General features: G+C 36.3%; 1 protein-coding gene across 6 annotated transcripts in view; it reads right to left on the bottom strand.

The window, feature by feature from the left end:
- The window catches only part of LRRC49 (leucine rich repeat containing 49), a gene marked incomplete at both ends in the record, with an annotated part of 132,834 nt that overhangs the window by 66,490 nt on the left and 45,252 nt on the right, over nt 1-21,092 (bottom strand). For all 6 annotated transcript variants that reach the window (XM_079699908.1, XM_079699905.1, XM_079699906.1 and 3 more), the window contains one exon: nt 14,403-14,464. In XM_079699908.1, the coding sequence (XP_079556034.1) occupies nt 14,403-14,464 (62 nt within the window). The remainder of the gene's footprint in view (nt 1-14,402; nt 14,465-21,092) is intronic.

The following is a 21,092-nucleotide window of genomic DNA, read 5'->3' as shown; positions in this document are numbered from 1 at the left end:
GAAGAAAGCCAGAAAAAACAACCAAGAGAATGAAAACAAGGCAAAGAAATAAAATGAATCAGAAGTAAAGTGGTTGAAATAGAAGAAAACCAAAGAAGAAAACAAGTATGTGTCATAGGAGATCCTGAAGATAAAAACAAAACAATTGAACAGAACTAATACTTAAAAGTATAACCCAAGGAAACTTTCTGGAAATAAGAAAAGACCAAAATGAACATATTGAACAGGTACCTGGGAAAACTGAACCAGGATGATCAATTTGAAAACATATCCTAATAAAACTGTTAGACTTAAAAAAAAATTTTTTTTTTTAATCCTCAAGACCTCTAAGCATAAAGATGACAATTGAAATCAGTCTGGCACCAGATGCCCTAAACACAACTTACAATGCAAAGTAACAACAGCAATATATTTTTTTAAAAACTCACAGAAAGAATGAATGAACCAAGAATTTTATATTTAGACAAACTGTCCTTCAAGTATCAAGGTATAGAAAAACTTAACATAAGCTAACATAAGCCCTGTGGAATTGAATTGTAATTGAAAGTTTCATTATTGAGTTCATGAAGGTGTCACTATAAAGCCATGGTTTTAAATGTATACAGATAGACAAATAGATAAACATATATAACTCACAGAAACACACACACACACACACACACACACACATTTCCTAATTCTATCCACTGAGGAGGCCTAGAAGCAATGATATCCCAGTAACCATGAACATACCTGGCACTCAAATCTTGATGTCTAAATACTGTTTTCCACTAAAAGGAATCAGAACCCCTGTAAAAGATGAGCCTGTAACATCTAGTTGTGCCAGAAAGTAAGAAAGTGCTCAAAGAATGAGGACATATCAAAAGATAATAAGAGACAGCTTAACAAATCCAAGAAAATATGAACATCAAAATATAGTTGATCTTTGAACAATGTGAGTTTGAACTGTGCACTTATAAGCAGATATTTTTCAGTAGTAAATACTTCAGTACTACACAGTAGTACTGTGTAGTTGATTGAATCCGAGGATATAGAGGAACCTCAGATAAGGAGAGCTGACTATAAATTATCAGCAGATTAACCCCTGTGTTGTTCAAGGGTCAACTGTAAATAACAATAGTAAGCCTCTACATTTTCCCCTTTTGCCCCTTTGCCCATTTTCACCTTCACCATCCAATTTCCAAAGACCTCCTTTACCTTCCTTTCTATCATCTCAAACCTTCTCTTTCCCTGTTATAAAACTTTCTGTAAGTTAGTCACTAGGTGTTATAATTCCTGAGGGCTAAAAGTATGACTCCCTCTAGTAAATATAAATGCATTTTAAAAATTCATAGCTTGAAAAGACATGACTCCAAGGTTTAATTCCTTAGTGGCAAGATGAAAGACAGTAAGTGAGGGATACATGCTTACCAAGACTACGAGGAAGTGAATTCAGACTTAGGCACAGGTCTACGTGTGCTTATCCTAAAGTATTCATATGTATTTGATAAATATGACGGTGAGAGGTGATAGAAGAACCATGCTGTGGAAGAAGCAAGAATCTGTGATATCTAGGTCAGCCAGACAGATGGTACTGTGAGGTGAGGGAGATTGGGAGTAGCACGCGTGCCTGTGCGTGCACGCACACGCGCACGCACGCACGCACACACACACACACACACACACAGAGGAAATGGGATGAAATGACCCAAAGTGAACAGGCTAGTAAACAGATGGCCCTAACATTAATGTAAGCTAAGATCTGAAAGAGGAAATAAGTTTGTCAGATATCTCTTATCTCCCTGCTTCCCCTGGTAACAGAACACTTCTTTTCTGTAGCAAACCCAATCCACAAACTGATCCCACGCATATTGTGCTAGGGAATAGAGAACATATGTCCCAGCCTTGAGCATTCAGTATGTCCTATATGCCTGTGGCCACAGTGATTAGTTCCAACTGGGCACTTGACCTAAATAACAAACAAGCACAATCAGAATCCTCTGTAACATTGCTTCCCAGACTATAATGCACATTTGAATTACCCAGGGATCTTTTAAAAATGATGATTCTGATCTAGTAGGTCTAGGGTAGGACTTGAGATTCTGGATTCCTCATAAGCTCCCAGTGATGCTGATACTACTGGTCCAGGACCACATTTTTGAACTTTAGGGCTCTTCAAAAACTTTTTGCCATGTATATGGAGAAAACTCTAATTCAAAAAGATACATGCACCCCAATGTTCATAGTAGCACTATTTACAATGTCCAAGACATGGAAGCAACATAAATGTCCACTGACGATGAATGAATAAAGAAGATGTGATATATATATATATGATGGAATATTACTCAGTCATAAAAAAGAATGAAATAATGCCATTTGCAACAACATGGATGGACCCAGAGATCATCATACTAAGTGAAGTAAGTCAGACAGAGAAAGACAAATAACATATGATATCACTTATATGTAGAATCTAAAATATGATATAAATGAACTTATTTACAAAACAGAAAAAGACTCACAGACATAGAAAACATACTTATGGTTACCAAAGGGGAAAGGGAGTGGGGGAGGGATAAAGTAGGAGTTTGGGATTAGCAGACACAAATTACTATATATAAAATAGATTAACAGCAGGGTCTTACTGTATGGCACAGGGAACTATATTCCATATCCTGTAATAAATCATAATGGAAAAGAATATGAAAAAAATATATATGTATAACTGAATCACTTTGCTGTACACCAGAAACTAACACAACATACTTCAATAACACTATATTTCAATAAAAAAACAAACCCCCCCAAAAAACCTTTTTGCCAGAGTTATCAGGGAAGAAGTGCTCTTTACATCAGAGCTTCTAAGCTGATAGACTATGATTCTGGGGCTGTTGGCTTTTCTATAGGCAGCAGTGGTGGTTTGTTCTATGTTTGTGTCTTTGTGTGTTCTCTGTCATTAGATTATACACTCATAGAAAAAAGAAGCCATATATTTATCCTCTGTCACTCCCCACAATTCCTTATTTGGTGTTTTACGTAGAGAAATGTATCAACAACGTTCTTCAGAAACCAACTGGGAAGAAATTTTAAATTCTTTAAATGAAAGAGATGAAGCCATTTTAATGAAATGGTAGAGGATGTGAAGGATGAGGATCAATTATTAGCTACCATCCTCTTGATATCTCTAAGGTAGTCCTACATCCTAATCCCATGCAGCTATGAAAAACACTCTCATAATCCCTCAAGTGGGTTATTTTGGAGAATCACAAGCCAATACCCCAGAAGTGAAAAAAAGCAAACCCCAAAGACAAGACGAAAGGAACTAGCAGAAAAATATTATTAATTTGGCTTACATTATTCAGTGCTTCCCAGGAGATTACTAAACTAAAAACTATGGTCTCTAACATGGGGTCTACAAATGACATTGTCAACTTCTTTTTAAACCATAAGAAGGACGTTTTGTCAAAAAACAATTCCCAGATGCTAGTCAACAGTTCTGAACTACCCATTAAGGTATCTTGGAGTATATAATTAAGCCACTGTGATATCTTTTTAGGTGCCCAGGAAAAACAAGCCTAACTGACTCACCTCCCTTCAAGGCAAGAATCCAGAAATATCCTCCCTATTTATAGAGAACCCCAATTCCCTTACTTGGATATAAGCAAAATTTATTTTAAAGGGGAAAATGCCCTGTTCTTTAACCAAGGACTGACTGGAAGTTCAGTGACTATCAAGATCAGGCAATAATTCACCTTCCTGACCAAGCTAAGTTTCAGCCCTTCATAAAAGTCATCTTTAATACTAAAAACTAATATGGAGAAAGCAACTAATTTACCCCATCTGATAACCTATTCACACACACACACACACACACACATAATTCCTAGGAGGTAAACTCTCAAAAGGAGAAGTGCATACATAGTACCAGAATACCATAATAGTATTCTCTTATTTTTCTTTCAGGCCACCCAGTCTCCAGGATGGGAGTGTTCTCTTTAGCTCCACTCCTCCCAGAGAGGGAGATTCAGTTTTCCAATTCCTCTGCCAGTGGGTTGAAGATCCAATCCAGGAGAGATATATTAGGAAGCCTGATTGTAGGTGCATATCTAAACTGCATTCTGCTATTTCATACTCCATTTGTCTGATTCCTATATCTTTCAATTGATTCAAAACTTAGAGCAGAAGAGAAAGGGTATGATTATCAATCACCCTTCAAACATCAAAAGTCAGCAGGTTTTATAGAAACATACAATTCTTATAAATGTATTCCTAAATAATTTAACACAGCTTTTAGATAACATGTATTTTTCTATCACAAATAGGAAAAAGTATTTTTCTTTTGAGAATGACATGATCCTGTAATCTCAGACATGGACTCAGGAATGACTATATGTAGACATATTTAATGAGTGGGCATATGAAAAAGTATCCCAATAATTTAATCATACATTCATAGTGTTCCCTTTTCACTTTAACCCATAACAAAATCGGTGCTCCATTGTAGTATCTTTCACTAGCCAGAATTTTCTAGTTTAACTAGTTCTTTCCTCAATCTCTTTTAAAAATATTAGAATATGTTAACTTTTGAAGGAATTTCTATAGGGAGATAAAGTAATAAAGACAGAGCATGGAGGTTTCTGGACAAATAACATGATATTGGAGTGGATTTTTACAATAGATTTTTAGCTCATTTCTTAATTGTTTATTTTAAATATCAGGAAAGCTTTTGACAGAAACTGCACATTTACCAATTCAGGATTAGATTAAGTCACTGGTTCTTAGATACAGGAATACAGTATTGTTAATTTAAAGGGAATTCATATCCTTTAAATACCAGACAGGTAGATTGCAAAGATGGTATACAACATGATAATTTGAAAATATAGTAGAAGGAACTTGCAGTTTTGGCTATGATGGTATCAGACTCAATTTTCTAATGTAAACAACTATGAAACTGGACAAAATATTAGACGCAAGCATTGAACAACAGGATAGAGCTGTGATCAGTGGAGAAGAGAAACACATGAAGGCCACTTTAGTCTTGCTTTCTGCCTGGAGGTACTTTCCAGATCACAGCACAGAGAAGGGGAGTCAAAAAGGAACAGAGGTCTCACTGGGTGGATGAAACAGAGGTCAGAGTTTGGGTCCGCTGGGGCTGCTGGAATTTGAGGTGGGGGTAGTGGAGAATAAAGAGTTGTGTAGAGAAGAAACTCCATAAATCTGCATAGAAGTCTTTCAAGTATTTGGCTGAATATTAAGATGTACCAACACAGGGTGGCTCCGGGAAGCCTACCAAAATACAACTATTAAGGGGCCATGAAATGAAAAGTGTGCCTATAGGCCACACAGAGCTGGGAGACACTGGAGTTCCAACCAGCCACAGTAAAGAGACCACAGTGAACACACAGTGAATACAGTTGAGGTCCCAGAAATGCTATGCCTTAGCTGTTGGGCTGCTCTATATTGGGCAATGTTAAGATGTTCATATTTCTGCATGGGCAGGGCTTTCTGAGCAAAGAAAATTGGCACCTGGGTTAAAAGTGATTGCATAGGTAGAGACCTCTGGAATGACATAGAACTTTAACTCCCAGAACTAAGCAGTTACATTCTAAAGGGTATTTGACCAAGAAGCCTTCCCCATCTCTCTCTCTGTGTGTCTCTGTCTCTCTCTCCTTCTCCAGAGGGGAGGAGGTGAAGCTGTGCCAGCATCTCCTATATAAGCTCCAAAACTAATAATTTTGGGTTCCTCTGATGTGCTAGAAACTCCTCACTCTGTACATGTATGTGACATCTGCCCCATCACATAACCCTTTGGGGAAAAATGGAGCATGGGAAACCAGTGAAAAGATATTCTGCAGGTGTTAATCAGTCTGCCTTTGATGTAGAAACCTTGTGTTTACTGTCAGGAAAAAATAAACATAGATATAAAGCTTATTTCTCTACTTGTAGAATAAGATTACTTTAGACCTGCCCTAAAAATAAGCCTCAACAGCATCAACCTGATTCTCCAGTAGTTTAACTACCTTACAGAACAAAACTCAACAATCTTTAAATTAAGACAACAAAACACAGAGTCTCAACAACATAATACCCACAATGCCAAGAATGCAATAAAAAATTGCCAGACACATGAGAAAGCAAGAAAACTTAATACATATATCAAAGAGGAAAAACAGGTCACTATAAAAGTCCCAGATATGACAGATGTTGGAATGTTGGAATTAGTAGACAAGGACTTTAAAACGGCATATATTTATATTTATATATAAGAGGGCTATCTTATCTTTGCATCAGATAATTTAGAAACTACCTGAAGCACAGTCTCAGCTCTTCTCCAAGAACAACGTTGAATCTACTCAAATATTCAAAAAGTAACCCAATGAAATCTTAAATCACTGAGGAAAGCTTTCAGTCTGGCAGATCTTGTGACAGTTGTTTCTAATAACCCAACTCTATCATAAACTCATTTTAATTTAGCTTCCTTGTTTTATTTACTTCTTAGCATTTTATATCCCAGGGGACAGCCATGCTGAATGAGCTGCAAACTGAATCCTCAGACAACTAAATAAGATAACATGCTGAAAAGGGCTATTAAAAATTATCTATAAATATTGAAAAACATCAGTTTTAAACTTTGGTCTTATTTATTCATTAATTAAAAGAATAATAATTACATGACTACTATGTGCCAAATATGACAGATACTATGATTAAGTTATAACTGGATATACATCAAAACAGATATTATACATAGTACTCTAAGAGGTATGGTAGAGATAATAGAAAAAGAAAATAATTCTCCTTGTTTAGTGTTTGAACTGATTTATAAAGGATGAACAAAAGTTCCTCCAGTAGATCAAATTTGAAAGTTTTGTGGTTAGCAGTACATACTTGGGGTTTTGGCATGATTGATTTTAACCTTGTTTATTTCCTGAAATTAACTAACCAGTTTATTCAGTCCTTTCAGTGTCTGTTCACTTACCTTTGTTTTATTTTTTATTTTTATTTTTTTAAACAACAGAAATTTATTATCTCACAGTTCTATAGGCTAGAAGTCTGAAATCAAGGTTTTGGCAGGATTGCTTCTCTCTGAGGGCTGTGAGGGAAGGATCTGTTCTAGGCCTTTCTCTTTGACTTGTAGATAGCCATTTTTATGTTCACATGGCACTCTTCCTGTATACTGTCTCCAAATTTCCCCTTTTTATAAGGATATCAGTCTTATTAGGTTAGGGTCCACCCTAATGTCTTCCTATTAACTTGATTACCTCTGTAAAGACCATATCTTCAAATAAGGTCACATTCTGAGGTATTGGGGGTTAAGAGATCAACACAGGAATTTGGGTTGGGGTGGGGGAGTTGGGAGGTGGAATGGATGTAAATTAACCCATAACAGATATGTAGACATTTTTTTTTAGAATTTCTATTTTCATGAGAACCGAATCACTTTGCTGTATACCTGAAACTAACATTGTAAATCAACTATACTGCAATGAAAACAAAACATAACATAACAAGACAAAGACAAGAAGGGAATATTACAGTCACTTACCTTTGTTTTAAATGTTTATGTTCACTGTATTTGAGACTTTTATTGCAAAATACTTCAAATCCCTTTTGGAAGTATTTTCTACAAGTACAAGGAAGAGCACCAGTGGAAGTTACCTATATACGTTAAGTTTATTTCTAAATGCATTTTGGATTTAATCTACTTATACCTTGAATTTGTAAAACAAAACAAAAAGGAAATCATAAAACACACATTGGTCTCAATTTACCATAATTGTGTTTCTGAACACCTAGAAACAATCTCCCAATATAACATATAATCATGAGTAATTTTAAGACTCAAAATTCCCCCTTAGTAATATGTACCAAAAATATCTGCAACTTCTAGAACCTTCACATTAGTAAAACCCAAAAGGGACTGTGACACATCAGTGCCTTAAAACGTTAATTTACTGCCATGAATAGCTACAGCCTCTCAACTATGTATGTGTGAACCCAGTATGAGCCTATGTGTGCAAACAGCCTGCTCACAGGGCCTTAGTTTAATTTTAGTTCAAGAATCCTCCCTTTTAGAAAACCTCACACATACACACACAAATAAATTACCCTTACATAAATGAAAAGGAAACTTTACGATTATAATAAGAATATCCAGAAAACTTCCTGTGAAGTTCCTTCATAATGATATAAATAAAATCCATAACAGCACTTGTATGAATTATTGTACCTACAGAATTAATGTTTTACATGACGACAGATACTGATAGAAAGAAAGATAATAAAATAGGCTTGTAATAACAATAAAAAGTAACTGCTACCCAATAGATTTTTCCTGCCTTTCTCTCCTTCAAAGATAACATAAAAGGAATAAAACAAATATGATAGTGGATCCCCAGTTTCCCCATAGCCTCGTACCTATTCCCCCCTTTCTTTCCTTTTTACTATCTACCACCCATGCCCTATAACTTCAATAAACCTCTTCAAAAAGCAGAGTCCAAATACCATTGTCTTACTAGGGGAAGAAGGACGTATGAGAGGTCTACACTGGCAGGAAGGAGTACTGTTTAAAATTTCCAGCGCATAGTGGTAAGAAGAAGCAATGATGTTTAGTGAACTTCCATCGTCTCATATTGATACAAAAATAAAGACATAGAAATATATATACATTTTCCTTGTGATGAGAACCCTTAGGATTTACTCTCTTGACAACTTTCATATATAACATACAGCAGTGTTCATTAGACTGTTGTACATTACATCCCTAGTACTTATTTATCTCATAACTGGAAGTTTGTACCTTTGACTGCCTTCCTCCAATTCCTCCTCCTTCCACCCCCTGCCTCTGCTAAGCACCAATCTGATCTCTCTTCCTATGGGTTTGTTTGTCTATTCGTTTTTGAAGTATAAATGACCATATAAATGCTCTACTGCTGCAGATGCTGCAGCTCCATATTGCCCGTACCCTGGGACAAACCATATCAACAACCCTACTCTTAATACACCACTGTCTAACAGGAAGGTTTAGTTTCTATAGATTTGTCTCATATCTAGAAGTTCTTGGCAAGATCCTTACTGGCAAATCAGTATATTGACCTGGAAGCCAGAAACAACTACCAAAATAATTTTGACTCCTTAAGCCTTTAAACCTCGCATGCCCAGACATTAAGCAGTCCAAAAGACTTAGTAATGATAAGAAAGAGGGCCCTCCAAAACAAAACCACACAGAAAAATCTTTCTATTTGAGGGATTAAGTTCTTGTTACAAATTTTCAACTAAGAGCACATACGTGCTAGATGCTGGAGAGACTGTAGTGAGCAAAGCAGACATTCCTCTGCCTTCGTCAAGTTTACAATCTAGCAGGGTGAATAATTTTAAATAATGGTACAATTAATTATGAACACTGCAATAGTAGTAGAAATATAGGAAGCTATGAAAGCATGTAGCAAGACCCCACAGTATTTTTTAAACTTTTTAAACCAAATCTATAGTGAGAAATATATTTACAATGTAACCCAGTTCCCAAATATCTACCGTAAAATAATGCACGCACACACACACACACACACACACACGTACACACATGCATGCAGAGATACACCCACGTATATTAAAACTGTAACTTTTTCATGAGACAGTGTTCACCCTTACAATGCGTAACAAACTTATATTCTCTATTCTGTTTTTATTTTTCTGGTCTTGAACTAAAATTGACTTTAGGATCCTTGTATGGGTTCTGACTCAAAGTCTGAAAAACACAGACCAACGGTATTTTTAAGTCAGCTGCACGACTTGCTAAAGATACAAATTCCTGAGCCCCATCTAAAACTACTGAATTAGAATCCATGGAAGATGGGTTCCCGAGCACGGCATTTTAGCAGGCTCTCCAGATGATCCTTAGGCATATTAAAGTTTGAGAACCCTTGGTGCTGTTTAACCTGAGATCTAAAGGATCCTCAGGTGTTATTCAGACAGACAGAGGATAGAAAAAATGTTATTGTCAGAAGCCACGGTAGATGCAAAGGCTGAGTGGGCAAGGGGGAGCATGATGTTTAAGGAAGTTCAGTGGAACAGGGCAAGTTCATAGGGCACCATGGGAAGACAACGAGGATGAAGAGGTAGTCATGGTTCGTCCTGCCAGCTCCCTCTTCTCGTTAGTTGCATGCCACCTCAAGGATCACACATGAGTATTCATCCTTAAAAAGGAAGGAAATGTTTACACATGCTATAACATGGATGAACTTTGAGGACATCATGCTAAGTGGCATGAGCCAGTCACAAAAAGACAAATACTGCATGATTCCACTTATGTGAGGTACCTAGAGTAGTCAAACTCATAGAGACAGAATGTAGAATGGTGGTTGCCAGGGGCTTGGGGAGGGAGGGATGGAGAATTATTGTTTAATGGGTATTACATTTCAGTTTTGCAAGATGAAAAGAGTTCTGCACAACAGAAGATTGGCTGCACAAGGATGTAAATGTATTTAAAACCACCGCACTTGTATACTTTAAAATGGTTAAGATCGTACTTTTATGAGTATTTTACCACAATTCAAAAAAAGAATATATGAGACTAAGAGTCCTGAGCTGATACTTGAACTTGGCTAGTATTTGACTCCTTTCCCAATGATACTAACATCCCCTCAGTTCTGGAAGCAATAGTAACCATTCCCTTTTAGGCAAGGAAGGCACTAGAATTATAAATGCATCTTCCTTTGTTTTTTTAAAAAAAAGCTCATAAAAACTTTCTGCGTTGGAGAATGAAAGAAAAGAGAGACAGGAAAGAAGAATCAATTACAACTTAACCTAGTAATGAAGAGCAGAACTCTGCATTGCCTCTGTGGAAAAGAGATGAAAAACCCTGGGTTTTGGCTACAGATCATAAACTACCTCCTGAGGGTAGTACATATTTATCCCTGAAAAATATTTTTGTCTAAAAGCTTTTCCTTGTGAAAGGAAATTTTACATAAAATAGTAATCTTTAAGTTAACAAATATTCTTATTTTGGGGTGCCATAACTCAGTGGTTCCCAAATCTAGCATCAAGCTGCACATCAGAATTCTCTGAGAAGCCTTAAAAAAATACAGCTCTCTGGCCCCACTCCAAATCTACTGGAGCAGGTTACCCAGCAGTGAACCAAGGACTATCTGTTTTTAAAGCTTCCAAGGATATTTTTATGTGTAGCCTTTTTGGGGAAATCACCAAAGTAAGGACAGTTATGAGAATGGCTGCCTGAGCACATGCTCTTACCTTTCTCCACCCTCTCAAAATCTCTTTGAAATGACTGAACATAAAAGTATGAAAATATCCTTAGCAATACTAGAAAACCAGGAAGAGTTCCATCAGGAGACCAGAACACTAAGGAATTTCTGGAAGATATAAAGCAGATGGAATCAGTAAAACCTGAAATGAACAGGATCATTGTTAAGTAAATGTTGCCAGCAGAACCTCAGAATATTCCCTAGGATCAGAGGCAGAAAATGTTGCCAGCAGATGTGGGTCAGTTGTCCAGTAATTATCGGAGGGTTTGGTAACAATTTGCCAGCCTCTCACCCTCAAAGCAGCTGACTCCTGAATTGTCCCCAGGTTGAAAATGGTGAGAGAAGAAGGGCAGTGGTTTGGGTAAGTGCATCTGGGCCGAGACATAAAAGGAGCACCCATTCCCAGAAGCCAAGTTTCTTGTGGACATTATAAAGGAAAGTCCAACCGGGTGTATATCCTTCCTCCTCCCTCCTATATCCTCTGCAGACAGAGACCTTATAACTTGCATTCACAGTGATATTTCTCACCTATGTTGAGGAAACAAATTCATCCAGATTCTCATTTATAAATAAGAACTGCCATCCAAATAAACATAGAACAAATGAACAAAAGAAAGAAAGCATTTTTGTTTTGTTTAGTTTAAAGAACAAATACAGGTAACAGGGGAAAAAGATAAATTCTAGAAATTAAAAAAAAACTTTATCTCATTCATAAAACAAGAATAAGCCGTTAGAGAAAAAAATGCAGACTACTTGGAAATTAAGATCATGAGAGCCAAGAAAAACAAAACAAATCAAGCAGACAACAGCACCTCAGAAGAGTTGAATAATGAAATGAACATATCTGAAGAATGAATTAGATATAACCAATCCTCTTGATTAGCCACAGAATATTTCTCTCAGGGTAATCATTATCAAATGTACTTTGGCAGGTCCCTCCAGCATTCCATGAGCTAGAGGAAGACCTGAGGCTAGTACAGGGGTAGGGGAGCAGAAGGGCAAGCATCTCACTGCAGGTGCCCAGAGGGTGGACCTAGTGAGTCCACTCTGAGCCTTCTGCATCTACTTTGCCCAGGTTGTGCCCTTACCTGGAATGTCCAAGTACCCTTCACTTTACTAAAGGTAAAGTGAGCTTTAGAGCTCAGCCCAGGGACCATCTCCTTCTAGGAAAGCTTCCTTTACTTCCCTTCCCCACAGTGATTTACATTTTCTAGCATCTCTGCGTATTACCACGACTAAGTTTAACTCACTGTATTATAATTACCTATTCGTGTCTCTGTCTTCCTCACGTTCTGAGGGATATTTTGACCAGAGGCACTGGTTCTATTCAGATACATAGACGTGGATATGTGTCACTCATTCTCTAAATATATCTTGCATGCCTACTAGCAGAACTAAATGCACTGTTCTAATATCTGCAGGAAAACATACAAAAATGGTTCTGTCCACCAAGGCCATGGTCAACGTACCATTAAATATAGGTACCTATTTATCCCAAGTTGAAGCTCTCTGAATGCAGTAGGGTGCCATCACATTTTGGAACTTTCTGAATTTCCACCAGGTAATAGTTTATGCAAATGGACCTCTAAGAATCCAACAACTTGGTCAAAACCAAAAAAGCCCTACTATGTAACAGTCAATACATTTTTGTCTCCCCAAAATGGATATACTGTTGGATATTTTCATTTGCTGGATGATATTTGAGAGTTATCCAGAGAAAGTCCTAAAAGGTACTTTTACCTTTATATACTGCTATTTTTACTCTTCTTGTATGTTATTCCTGGGTCACTGAACTGTAAAATTAGGCAGCTGTATCATGCCAGGACTATAGCAGGACACTCGGGACATGAGGATACCATAATTATCACTACAAATCATCTACTTTCCCAGCTATCTGAGATATTTATGCCTTAAGTAAAGCTCATGGAAATGTTTTCAAGGCTTGCACTCTCCTCCCAGATCCAATATATTCTCTATACCATCTCCTGGGCCATAGGCATCTAGAGGAACAGAGCAGAAAGTGTACTTGACCTCAGAAGCAGATCACCTGGAAGCACTAGAGGAGGGTAAAGGGCTAAGCCTATGTAGAAACACAAAGAAAGCCATCAGTAAGAAAATGAAAGCCCTGGAACAGCCTTCAACCTAAACTGAAGAAAATATTAAAAGTTTTTCAGAAAACTTTAGAAGAGTAATAAGAGAATAATTATGGGTATTTCCTTTGAAACAACGCCTATATGCAAAATTCACCATCCATACTTAATCTCTACCTTTTAGAGATATAGTACAGGGATGTGGGGTTAACATAGGAAAAAGATGCAAACAGAAAATGTGCAAAAGCTCAACTGGTTTTTCATAATCAGAAACATAGACCTAAAGCTCAGGAAAAGATGTGCTCTCAACACTTTTATACTTAGTTCTGACCCTCCTATAAAAGTAGGTTCAGAGAACAGTCTTGAAGTGAAACTAAAGAACTGAGGGGCAAAGGGGAAGGAGGAGAAGGAGAGAATTAGGGAAGGGTAGCTACTCCTTCTGCACTGAAAAGTCTGACTGCCCATCTCAGCTCCAGTTCTGAAATCTTCCATATTGACACTGAATGATGTGTCATCACAGTAGAAAGGATGATATGCTTCAAATCTTTAGAAAACAAAACTTATACATTTATATATTCTAATATACAGTCTTCTAGCTGCATTAGTTCTCTAAGTAGGGATACCAAGTTAGAAGTTATGGCCTAATATGCAAGTGGCTTAGTGACAAACATAGCCTGCTATGTCAAAATTGCTTAGTAGCTACACAGATTGTAGATGATAATTTATGAAAGAAATTCTAATTCAACTGACTAGTGCAGTTAAGCGTCAAACAAAGGACAGCAAAATATATGTTGAAATTTCCACGTACATGTTTTACAAAGGAACAACTCTAAAGTATAATTATAAAAAACACGTTATACTAATTTCATCATTTTAGCATCAGAGTTACTAATATACACAAGAGCTTTGTTTTTCCACAAAGAACTTTGTCACAGACAGCCCTATCATTTTCCAACTTAAAATCTTACATGCCAATAAATTACTCCAAGGTATTTACAATCTTAATTTAAAGCACTAGAACCCAATCAAGTTATTAACAAATGACAAGTTGGGAGTTTCCACTTACGTAGATATATTGTTGAAGCTGAGAAACAGACGTTGGAGGCAGGGCAAATTATCCACATCTCTCTAGAAGGAAACAGAAAGTAAAAATTTACCAGCTGAAAGAAGAAAAATATTAAAAAATGTCTTCTTGCTTAGCTGTTGAAATATATAGTCATTTCTATTTACTGCAACCTTGCTAGACCACTGATTTCTACTGGAGATGGAGCTCCATTCTTCTACACTGCAGATTAAATGGGAGGGTTTCAGTACATCCGCAGAACAAGCTGCACCACTCACAAGGTAAAAAGCATTGAAGAGAACAGAGGGAGATGCTGCTGCTGCTAGCCTCTTCAAGCATGCTTTTGGGAAAGGAGCCAAAATGCTACTTCAGCATTTCAACTGTAGCACAAATACAATATGATCAAACATTTGTTAAGCATCACTTCTAAAAAGAAGCTGCTCAAATGCTTTAAATTTTAAATTTATGCAATCAGCTTTCCAAACAGTACTGAGAATTTCAAAGCTACTTACCTCACTATTCTCAAACCCACAGAAATATACCACTCAGTTACAAATGAACCAGTACACTGACAATTCCCCTGTAACACTAAAAGTAGATCATAATAAGTGACAACGGAGGGCATCGTTAAGGACAAATTCCAATCTAAGCAAGAATCAGAGACTCTTACAATTGGAAATCTATGCTGTTCTGTTTAGGTTCAGCACCCCTGAGCAAAACACTGCTGTTTAAACATAGTTACCTTTAGCAAATATTGAAATGTTTGGGCCCAAATGATTTCTTACTAATTTTATTAAGCAAAAAGACACAAACCTTCTGAAAAGTATGACATATTCTGGAATACCAGAATCTTGAGAGGAAGCTTAGTAATTACCTATATTATTCACATGAGTAAAAGTAAACAGTTGAGGTTGTCACAGGGGCAGCGTGGGAGAGGGGTGGAAAGGTGACCCAGGACACATACTGTCATACATACAGAAGCCAAGAAAGGATAAGATTCCAGTTATCCTGACTTCCAATGCTCTGCTCTTTAAAATACTACACACAGTGCTACTTTCATATTAAATGTTTTTCATTTTTAAGGGCAATATTGTTTAAAATAATTCCTAGTTATATGAGATTGAATGGTGCTAATAAAAGTATGTACATTTTAAATATTATTGTGACCAATATTTAAACCCAATCAAAACTTGTTTTACTGTTTGCATAAGTCATCATCTTTTTTCCTCCCTCCTTTTCTTCCTCCCTTTTAAAACTACCATTATTTCCAAGACCCAGTAAAAATTTAGGCAATGCATTAAAATTACAGACAAGATTAGCTTTTCCAAAAACAGTTCATTGATTTATTTTTAAAAGCTTGTTATACCAAGAAAACATAATAGTGATAGAATTGTGGCAGAGCCACATCTCACTGATTTTTGAGAGGACATAGGAGAAATGAATCTGGCTTAAGACATTCTCCCACATAGCTTCCCTTGTGTACCATTCTTCAACCTTTTCTCAACCCCTTAGACCCTAATCCATGTAAAAGGAATACAACTACAAGTGATCAAAACACTGGCTATGTATACCATTCACTTGGCATTACCATTCTCAGGCCCATCCCTGAAAAGCCTGTTCCACAGATGTGAGTTAGTGATTTTGAGAGTTTTTCAACCATGGTCAAAGAATAAGTCTTCAGAAAACAGTAAGACAATCAAATTTGCCTCACTGGGTGATAGGCTCTATATATTGGCAAACTTCTTGAATCATCTCCACCAGCTACCTCTCTCTGATATTCCCAGAAATGAGAGTAGAGTGGGGGAGGGGAGGAGAGCTGGATTACCTCTTTTTGTTCCAGGGCCCTAATTTCCAAAGGAAAGGGTAGCTTGCTTCCTATCTGGTCTCTAGAAATTTACAGTCACAGCCAGATTGAAAGCCTTCTCTGTTTGAGGAATCCCTCTTCTCCTAAATTCTTCCTGGAACCTACGTGAGATATTTCTGGGCATAAACATTGTTTGCTGACATCTAACTGGTTGAAACTGAGAAGCAGTAGCTGGAATCTCCTTTGAACCAAGGAATCTTAAAAAAAAATACACTTGTCTCTTTGAGCCCCAGCCTACCACCTTCAAAGACTACAGACACACAGATACCTTTCAAGACATAATTTTTTTGCTATTAAAATATAAACTCAATTTACATCAGGTATAAATTGTGAGAAAAGGGTTTTTAAGTTTATTTGATTATAGTGTTTTGTACTTATCTTCATTTAAGAAACAAAATTTTACCAGAAATTTTAATCAAATTTTCAAAATTATTAACTCTCATTACCTGATAGAGCTATAAAAAATATTCACAAGTTGAAAAACTAAAAATCAGAATTCAACTGCACATACCCGAAAAACCATTTTAGTAGATGGCCTTTCCAGAACTTTAAAAAGCAAAATAATTACCCACAGTAAGTTTTGTTGTTCCAAATTTCATTCCTATAAGAAAACTATAACTTTAATTTTTCTAGCAATTCTAAGATATACTTTGTAATGAATTTCTAGCATTACAATAGACAAAAAGAGAACATCCTATTTATCGTATCAATTATCTATGCATGAGTTATTTACAGAAAAAAAAAAGATTGCTGAAAGCTACTAGAAGATGGTTGCTCTAATATGAGAGTAAACCAAAGATGTAGAAGCATAAGATCCAGGAATTTGATTCACTATTGGAGGGAGGCAAGAGAAATCCAAGGATGTCGTCTCCATAGTAGGCCTAAGGGCAACCAGTCTACATTAGAGACAGAGGACAGAGGACTCCAGAAGGGGTATCTTTGAAGACAGAAATTGAAACATAGATTACTTGAGATCTTTGCCAATACAGAGAAGAATTTTAGAGTTCTCTTGGGGAGTTTGGACATTAATTAATGGTACTTAAATAGAACCTTCAATTAATGGGAGAAGTGAGACAGTTATTAATGCCAGAGAAAACAAAAGTTCAACATAATGGTCCAATATTCACTTTGAAAAGCTCATCTTGCTGTGCCAGACAATCCTAATCTATTATATCATAAATTCATCAATTTGAAGCCACTGCACTGAAAGACCCACCTTAAACCAGACCCCCAAGAAATCTCAAAAATAAATATCTTGCCTTAGCCCTTAAAGACATGACTAAGACTATGTCAGGGAAATGTGCTCTTCTTGCCAATAAGTAATAATCTCAGTTTTTCTTTATCAGCAGGTTATTCTGGTGCCACTTTGGGGAAGCCAGCACTCAACAATCTGCTTATCAAAAAAATATATAATTATTTTGGAATAATGGGGAAAGGAGAAATAAGGGGTTAAAGATAATTTAAGAAAGCTAAATCCTCATAACTTTGAGAAAAAGTCAGCACATTTATTTCACTGTCAAGTGTCAAACACTACCAGAAATTCTTTGCTGGAGGTAACTATTTCACAGGCAGTGAAACTATTGCAAAGAGGCAATAACATACCTAAGATAAGAAAAAGAAGATGAAATAAAATATTTACATATAGGGGAATATTTATAGCTCCTCTGTTAACCTTCTCTTAGTGTCAAATTTATTACATTTAACAAAACACGATTCCAGAATCACATTCAAAATGTTTTAAAGTAAGACTCAAAACCATTTTATATATTTAAAAAATATAATCCTTTAAAAATAGACCTTAAAAATTACTTACTACAAGATTATGAGAGGATTATAATTCTTTATTTTTCAAAAGAATAATGACCTGCTGTTTTAGAAACATGCTTGTCCTACTCAACTCAGAGAGTTTTCCATATTCCTAAACTTCACAAAAGAACTAAATGATTCAGCAATCTGACTATGTGTAGAACATCTATTACTGGAGCTATTTTTAGAGCAGCCTCCTGAAGAGGAATAAGGAAGAAGAAGGGTGAAGAGATAGAGGCTTTGGCATGCATCAAGGAGCACAAAGATGACTATAATAAAACCACGGCTACTCTCATTTTGTTATCTATTCTGTTATACAAAAAAGTCAGAGTTAAAATATGTATGGGTAATTATTTTAATTTTGAGAAGTAAAAACAGATTTATTAACAAAGCACTGAATAAGTTTGAAAAAAAACAAAGGAAAAAGTATTCTTTTCTATAAAAAGCTTTATAAAATTAATTCCAAAATAACTACTTGCTATAGCCATCACTTTGTAACACAGACACATATTATATGAGGAATAATATGTGTAAGCCATCATATCAACAACTCATCATACTTTTATTTGCCATGAAAAAAGTCCATTATCTGCCTCTATTATCCAAAGGCATTAATATGTGTATCTACTTTTTATATTTATTTACTACTCATTACATGACAATAGATATCAGTCAATCTAGCTGCAAGCTACTCTTTCAGTCTGATTTTCTTCTACACACTGTTGTAATTCCCCCCATATAAAAAGGAAATAAAAACCAGATTAATAAACACGCACTGATGCTCTGACTAAGAGATTTCCAGTCTTTATAATCTAAGAGAGCTAGATATAACAGCTATGAGGAAAAATAGAAAAAGTCTCAATTTCACAATCATAGGCCTTTCCACATCTGAATTTGTAGCTCAAATTTACATCACATGCATGATCTAACAAGACTCCTCATAAAAAGGGTCCCCGGCATTCTCGCCCCCACCACTCCTGGCAAAACTCACTGGAAAGACACAAACTCAATTCAGACTTTACGGCATTTGGACGATCCCAAATGATCAAGTTATGGGAAAAAAATTACTGTGAGCAAGAGTAAGCATAAATTTTAGGCAACAAATGTAGAATTACCAAAAACTTAAGAAAATATAATAACTTGATAAAGACTATGGAAATATCTATGTTTAAAATTATTAGAGAAATAAAATGAATCAAAACATGAGGGGGCTTCCCTGGTGGCGCAGTGGTTGAGAGTCCGCCTGCCGTTGCAGGGGACGTGGGTTCGTGCCCCGGTCCGGGAAGATCCCACATGCCGCGGAGCGGCTGGGCCCGTGAGCCGTGGCCGCTGGGCCTGCGCGTCTGGAGCCTGTGCTCCGCAACGGGAGAGGCCGCAGCAGTGAGAGGCCCGCGTACCGCAAAAAAAAAAAAAAAAAAAAAAAAAAACATGAGGGAAAAAAGATGCTACAAATAAAGGTATCTGGGCATTTATTTTTTTTAAATCCATGCAGAACTTCTAGAAACAAAAAATTATGGTCATTATTAAAAACTCATGGATGGACTGAAAATCAGATTAGACAAAACTGAGGAGAAAGTCAGTGAACTGAAAGATAGCATTAAAGAAGTAAAACTCATGCAGAAATGTAGCAGAGAAAAATAAGAATGATGGAAATTTTAAGAAACAAAACTAGAACAAGAAGGTCCATACCATGTCTAGCAGGTGTGTAAGAAGTAGAAAAAGAGAAAGTGGGAGAAGGCAATATCTGAAAATATAAAGGCTCAGAATGTTCCCATAATTAGTGAAAGAAGTGAATCTGCAGATTCATAAAACACAAATATCAGGTATGCTAATAAAATTACCGTATTTAATCAAATCTAAGATACCATCTCACAATTATTTTATGTAACACTGGTGAAAATAAACTTATGATTAACCAATAATAAAATATCACTTTGAATTTTTATTTCATTATTACTGAAAGAACTCTTTTAGATTTACTTAACCATACTTTTAACCAAATATCATTCTTATTCACACATAAAATCTAAGCAAATTAAATTCATTAAATTAATGATCTCCCCAAATATCTCCATGTATTATAAAGCTAGAGTTATTAGACAGTATAGTCTTGGCATAATGGTAGACAAATAGATGTAATAGAATAGAAGGTTCAGAAAAAGACATTTGATTATAACTCAATTTTGAAAAAGAAACCAATTTAATTCAATGGGGAAAGCAAGGTCTTTTGAATAAAAGGCAATGGAGCAAATAGACATCCCTATTTGGGAAAAATGAATCATGACCTCTACATCTCACACCATACACAAAATATAATTAAAGGTGGATGACAGACATAAAATGAAGGTAAAACTATAAGTCTTCTGGAAAAAAACAGAGGACAACATATTTATGATATTGGGATAAGCAAAGACCTTTTAGACAAGACAAAAAAGGCACTAATGATAAATGGGCAAAAGATTTGAACTGATACTTCACAAAGGGATATGCCAGGATGGCCAATAAGTAATTGGAGAGATGCTCAATATCATTAGTCACTAAATAACTGCAAATTAAAACTACAATGAGGGGCTTCCCTGGTGGCGCAGTGGTTGAGAGTCCACCTGCTGATGCAGGGGACATGGGTTCGTGCCCCGGTCTGGGAAGATCCCACATGCCGCGGAGCGTCTGGGCCCGTGAGCCATGGCCGCTGAGCCTGCGCGTCCGGAGCCTGTGCTCTGCAACGGGAGAGGCCACAACAGTGAGAGGCCCTCGTACCACAAAAAAAAAAAAAAAAAAAAAAAAACTACAATGAAAATCATAGTATCACTAAACTTATAAAGACTGTCAATGTCAAATGTTGGCAAGGATATGAAGCAATTAGAATTCTCACTTATTGCTGGTGGGAGTGTAAAATGGTATAATCACTTTATAAAACTGTTTAGCAGTTTCTAATAAATTTAGACACCCACCTTCCTCATGGCTCAGTAATGATACACCTACATATTTATGTAAGAGAAATAAGAGTATATGTCCACCAAAGT

The sequence above is a fragment of the Hyperoodon ampullatus genome (genome assembly GCF_949752795.1).
Source record: "Hyperoodon ampullatus genome assembly, chromosome: 3".
In the NCBI taxonomy this organism is placed as follows: domain Eukaryota; kingdom Metazoa; phylum Chordata; class Mammalia; order Artiodactyla; family Ziphiidae; genus Hyperoodon; species Hyperoodon ampullatus.
Note: the sequence above shows the minus strand (reverse complement) of the source record. Positions and strands in the feature narration are given on the sequence as shown.